This window comes from Empidonax traillii, unplaced genomic scaffold (genome assembly GCF_003031625.1).
Source record: "Empidonax traillii isolate 1590-97213 ecotype Southwest subspecies unplaced genomic scaffold, ASM303162v1 scaffold293:size840699, whole genome shotgun sequence".
Lineage (NCBI taxonomy): Eukaryota > Metazoa > Chordata > Aves > Passeriformes > Tyrannidae > Empidonax > Empidonax traillii.
Genome location: NW_020955486.1, coordinates 834,690 through 840,677, shown reverse-complemented (window position 1 = coordinate 840,677; position 5,988 = coordinate 834,690). Strand labels below are relative to the sequence as shown.

The following is a 5,988-nucleotide window of genomic DNA, read 5'->3' as shown; positions in this document are numbered from 1 at the left end:
CTCAGCACACTCAGAGACCTGGGTGGCTGCATCCTTCTTCGAGGGGAGTGTCTGAGCACACACACTCCTAGTATTAACAGCAGTAACGGCTTTTGTTTTTCTTGAAATCATTGCTAGCTTTAAAAAGCACACTCACCTACAAGAAGTGGGAGCTGGTTGTCTTTAGGATGATATGGATTCAGTTGCACATTTTGTCTGAATACTTTTGCCTATCTGCACCCTTAGTTCATGGCACAATACTTTATAACACCTCATAGGATGTTAGATTTTAGTACTGGCTCAGAAGGAAGATTTGCCATTTCACGAGTTACCAGCAGTACTCTTTTCTTTAATATCTGGGGTAAACTTGCAGCAAGGAGGTTAAACCAGATAAATTCCCTTAAATCTTGGACAAGTTTGCAGATGGTGATGGAATAACTGTGGGGTACACACTTTTATTCCTTTGACACCCCTGGGGAAAAGAAGCAGAGAGAACACAAAGGAACATGAGTTAAACAAACAAACACGCACATACACATGTGCATTTGAAAGATTATTTAAAAAAATAAGAGGAGAAACAGAGCCTGATGTGGAAAGCTACTGAATTATCCTCCTGAAAACTGCAGCTACAATGTTAAGTAAATGAATGATGAATGCATAGAATACATGAGCCTAGAGCAGTTTGTATGCTGGAGATCAGAAAGCACAAATACAGTGAATCTGACCAAAATTTATTGAGCTCTGTGTAATAAAGACCGAAAAAAAATATGCATATTTGGTCTCACACCTTAAATGATCATAAAATCAGAGGTGGTAGAAGAGTGCGCAGTTCTAGGAGACCTGAGCAATCTCTTTTCCAAAATATTCAAAGAAGGGGTGTGTCTAATTGATAATGCAACAGGAAGTCTTCCTATCATATCTGATATTTGGAGACTCTAGTCTCTGACTAGAAAAGACTGCAGAAAAGCAAACTTATTAAATAAGAGTTGAGAGGATGGGGGGGGAGGAGGGAAGAGTGATGACTTGAACAATTTGGATTTCCAGATCTCACCAGTGTGAAAAGTCTTGAAAGCAGTTCTTGCAGCAAGACTGCTCTAAAGCATACACATGCTTGTTTGTGGTCATAGCAGATTGACAGTGCAACCAATGGACTGTATAAAATAGCAGAAGTCTTGTTCTGAACTGCTGAATGCTCAATTTAATCTCATTCCTATTATTCCAGTCCACAAGGTTATCATAGACAGAGAACTGAACAATCCACTCTCCTCTTCAGAGTTGACAAAATGTTTTGCATATCCATTCATCTAGGTCAATGACAAAATATTAAAATGAATACACAAAGTAGAATAAACTACAGGATCAATTAAGCCATAGCAGAATGGCTTTTTTGTTGTTGTTGCTGCTGCTATTAAGATAATAACACAGACATGCTACCTAGGTTTAAGCACAGCACTTGAAACACAGAGCCTTAGAAAGTTTATTTAATGAAGAGATTATCGTGATACATGCTAACTGATGAATAAAGATCTGGTTAAATAGAAAGACTTCACAAGGCTATTTTCAAATAGGACTTCTTGTCTCTTTTTGCTGTGGTTCCATCACACACTGATAGGGACACAACACTGCATGTTTTCTCAGCTCTGAAGAGTGTTCAGTTCTCTGTGTATCATAATCTTCTGGACCAAATAAAAGCAATGAGATTAAATTGTGCGTTCAGCCGTAAAGAATAAAACTTTCGCTATTTTAAACAGTGCATCACTTGCACTGCCCGTGTGATGAGACTGTGAACGGGTCTGGTATGGTAAGACTGCAATGCACTAGGAACAACTCAGCCAAGATGATTCCGCTCATTTACGTTTTCTGGAAATAAATATGTGTACTTTAACAAGGAGATGGGCGGAAAAGCGGCTGTGACTGGAGAAACAATAATAATTTTTAAAAAAGTAAAACAAAACCCACCCCGCAGTAAACCAACATTCCATGGCAGGAAATTTTAAAAATCGGGTTTAGCTTGCCAAAAACGAAGGCTGAAAATAAATATGATGTAATAAGCACAGGAAGGGGTTTAAGCATTTCTTCTCATTTCCTGCCATCTGAAATGAAACGAGGGGAAGAGTAAATCGCCAGGCGTACACTCAAAGCGGACATTTCTAAGATTTCAGGAGAGAAATGAGGGTTTGCAACACCCTTCCTTGAAAGGCTAGGGCAGACGGACCGTGGCTCCATCAGCACGGAAATCTATGAGCCCATGGAATGGCCAGAACTGATTCCTGAGGACTTGACCCCCGGCTTTGAAGGGGCGAGAATGGCGCGGCGGGGGCGGGGGGGGTGGGGTGGGGTGGGCGTGGGAATCCTTTCCTTTCGGCACCCCCGGCCACATCCTACACTCCCTGTTCCCTGCCCGGCCAGCGGGTTCCGGCTCAGCCTGAGTGCGTCACTTCCCGGGACGGAGCCGGGTGGACACCGGTAGGTGCCGGCAATGGCGGGGAGCGGGGATTTTTCCGTCACCCTCATCCCCGTCAGCGATGCCGCCCGGGCCGAGGCGAGCGAGCGGCGGCGGGGCCGGGGCTGCCCAGGATCCCTCGGGAGGCTTCAGCTCCTTGGGTTTATTCCTAAACCTTCTTGTATCTGAGCCCTCCTCCTTCTTCCCCCGCCATCCTCCGGAAATAAGTGCAAAAAACCCCTCATCCCGAGTAATTGTTAAAAACAGCCCCGCGGCCGTGAGAGTGGGACACAAAGCGATTTCAGGGAGTATAAGGGTTGTTTTGTTCCTGTATTTGCGGCGTGCTGCATGTGCTCTCAGAGACTGCCTTTATTTAAGAGTGCTGTTTATGTGTCTGCTTTTTTATAAAAGTAATATTTTACCGAGTATGATAATAAAGAGAAGATGCGCTGTTGATGGTGTGTAGCTGCTTTCTGTTGTGTCTTTTTAGCGGGAAAAGGGAACTGTCTTTATTCCAGACAGTAGATATGGATAAAATAAAAGCTGATGACCATCTGTATAGATAGGTTTCATTTGAGTCCTTACCAGTGCTTTGAAGAAAGTAAAGATGTTTCTATTTCTCTTTAGGGTGTCTGCAAACATAAGTGAACTGATACCTCTCATACTTTTTAATTCCAAACAAGATGAAGATCCCCTCTTTGCTGATGGGATTCCCTCGTCATTTCTTCAGAAGAACTTATTTTATGAACTTCCACTTCGCTTCCAGAGCAGATTTTCTGTGCATTGGATCTCTTGCATCAGTGCACCACTGTCGTACAAAATGGATGCGTTCATCAAATGGTTTGAGGAGAGAGCTCTGTCAACAAGTAGCCCCTGAGCAGCAAATAGAGGGACTTCATGACAGAGAACAAAGACTCGTAGACAGACTCTACAATGGACTAATCCAGGGTCATAGAGCCTGTTTAGCTGAAGCCATTACCCTTGTAGAATCAACTCAGAGTAGGAAGAAGAAAGTAGCCCAGGTGCTCCTTCAGAAGGTATTATCCTACCACAGGGAACAAGAAAAGTTAAATCAAGGAAAACCACTTGCCTTTAGAGTGGGTTAGTCCTTTTATATCTGTCTAGTAGTTGCCTACGTGGAATTGCAGTTCTCACCTTTCATTATTATTTGTGGTCTGTAATCTAGGATTGGTGGGTTTGTGTGGTTTTTAACCAATTAAATCACTTTTGTTGTCCAGTGGAATTATGGCTTGATATGAAAAATGCTTTTGAAAAAGCTTTAGAAATTATTGTTGCTTTTTGGAGGTGTGTTATGAGGGGTGTTTTTTTGTTATAAACTGAAACTTTAGCAGATTGACACAGATATTGTCTACACCTAGACAAGGAAGGATGTAGTCAAGCAGACCTGATCTTTCCCCGAAGAAGATGTTTTCTTGAATCCCTTTTTCAATCTACGAAAGGAAAAACAACACACGCTTTCCTGTTTTATGACCTTCCTCTAAAGCAGCCTACTTTTCAGCTGAAAGAGACTTGAACCTGGTTCTCTTGGAAGCTCTGAAATATTTTCCCCTTGCAAAGAGATGGGCTACTAATGTATGTCATGCCCAGCTCATCTCTTGTGTCTGAAGAAGAAATTGGGTGTGGGGAGTGAGAATAGTTTGGTGCTAATCTTAGTTTTCGAGCTTTGACATGCAAGTAAATGGCCTCATTTTTTGAAGTAACAGCTCTGCAAGGTGAGGGCTTTTGCTTTTTTGCAGTGTTTCTTTTGTAAATGTCGGTACATCTGAAAAGCCCAGTTTTAGGATAAAATGTTTTGAAAGTTCTGAAAGACAAGTCAACATAAGTAAATTTATTTGGAGGGAAGTAAATATGTGTGGATAAGCCCAATATTATGTTAGTGTGGGTAGGATGAAGGGTAGTGAAGTGGGGGCTGCTGCGTTGGGTGAATGAAGATGGTGAATTTGAGTGAATTACAGCTGCTTAGGTGGTGTAGGAGTTTTGACATATCTTCTATTTGCCTTTGCTGTGATATTGTGTTAGAGTATGAATTATCAACTTAGATGTTGATGGTGTTCATGTGGTATATTATTTATTTGATTAACAAAATGTTTTTTTCTTCCTAATATGATTATTTAGGGTTGTCTGGTCCTCCCGGTGCTGGGAAATCGACTTTCATAGAGTGCTTTGGGAAAATGCTTACAGAAAGAAAACACAAAGTGTCTGTGCTGGCTGTAGACCCTTCCTCTAGTACAAGTGGTGGTGAGTGTGAATTAAAGTTTGAGTCAGGTTTCCAATACCTTGTCAACTATAAGAGTATTTCTTTGGGCAAATGGAGGAAAATTTGCAGCCTCTAAAAGAAAATATTAAATGTATCAGGTTTTCATTTTTTCCCCATCTGATATAAAATTGGGAAATAGGTATCAGTGTCCTAATTTTGTGACCTTTCCTCTTTTTCAGTGTTGGAATGTTCAGCCTTACACTTTGGTTTTTTTTCTAAATTTGAATTTCTTTGAAGCTGCGTGGCTATAAAGTGTCACTTTCAAATAAAAGATCATAAGGGAATCATAAGCTGACCATGCTTCATTCATGGTATCCCTGGCATAAATATAGAATCTTGATTTTGATCTATTTCTAATGGGCAGCTTCCAGGGAGTATCATTATTTTATTCAGCTTCTGGGATGTTAGAGAAGATGCTATGATATGTAACTATTTATAAAGACAAAAAACTTCAGCATTGCAATGACCTGGAGCTAAGACAGACTGTATTCTTGAGTGCATGCATTCAAGATGCATCAATAGAATAGCAAAATATGATAACAAGGCTACACCAGTTGAAAGAATTGAGCATCCCTCATCTTTTGGAATGTGCATTGTGTGCATAGATCTTGCTGAGACTGATGCACAATTTGTTCAAATAGATTTATGTCAGGTTTCTTAAAATAAAAAATCTGCCATCAGGATGTATCAGAATCGTAATGGAGGGATTCGTTACTTTAGGCAGAAACAGCAAAGGTTTAGTTGTGTGGCCTGGTGTGTGTATAGGCCTCAAAAAGCCATTCAGGAAAAGTAGAATTAATTCTGATCTAGAACAAATTCTTCGTATTTGATAGCAGTAGGGTCTGCTTATCAGGCATTTCCAGCTTCTGATAGGTGGAAGAACCAGGCCATAAATTCCTAGTCCTCAGCAAAGTCTTGAGCAACTGTTGCTGGGATATTCCTCTTTGGCTGACTTAGCCCAAAAGATCTGTCATTTCCCACTCATTTATTGGCGGGAGGGAGAAGGGGAAGTTTGACTGTGTTGCACTTCTGAAATAATTTACCATTACATGTTTAAGGTTCTCTGTTGGGTGATAAAACACGGATGACTGAGTTGTCAAGAGACATGAATGCTTACATCAGACCTTCTCCAACCAGTGGGAAGCTAGGAGGTGTAACACGGACCACAAATGAAGCCATACTGCTGTGTGAAGGAGGAGGCTACGATGTTGTTCTTGTGGAAACAGTAGGTATGTGCTTCAAGCAGGAAGTTCTGAGTGCACAGGAACAGGCCGTACCGGTGTGCCAA

At 41.3% G+C, this 5,988-nt stretch overlaps 1 protein-coding gene across 3 annotated transcripts in view; it reads left to right on the top strand.

The window, feature by feature from the left end:
• The first annotated feature begins 2,657 nt into the window (after positions 1 to 2,657).
• MMAA (metabolism of cobalamin associated A) overlaps positions 2,658 to 5,988 on the top strand; it is a 9,101-nt gene continuing 5,770 nt past the window's right edge. For 2 of the 3 annotated variants that reach the window (XM_027890655.1, XM_027890653.1), the window contains exons 1-4: positions 2,658 to 2,832; positions 3,050 to 3,523; positions 4,559 to 4,681; positions 5,759 to 5,851. In XM_027890655.1, coding sequence (XP_027746456.1) covers positions 3,106 to 3,523; positions 4,559 to 4,681; positions 5,759 to 5,851 — 634 coding nt within the window. In that variant the 5' untranslated portion in view covers positions 2,658 to 2,832; positions 3,050 to 3,105. Of the gene's footprint in view, positions 2,833 to 3,049; positions 3,524 to 4,558; positions 4,682 to 5,758; positions 5,930 to 5,988 lie in introns of all 3 variants that reach the window. The other variant, XM_027890654.1, reaches the window with a different exon arrangement.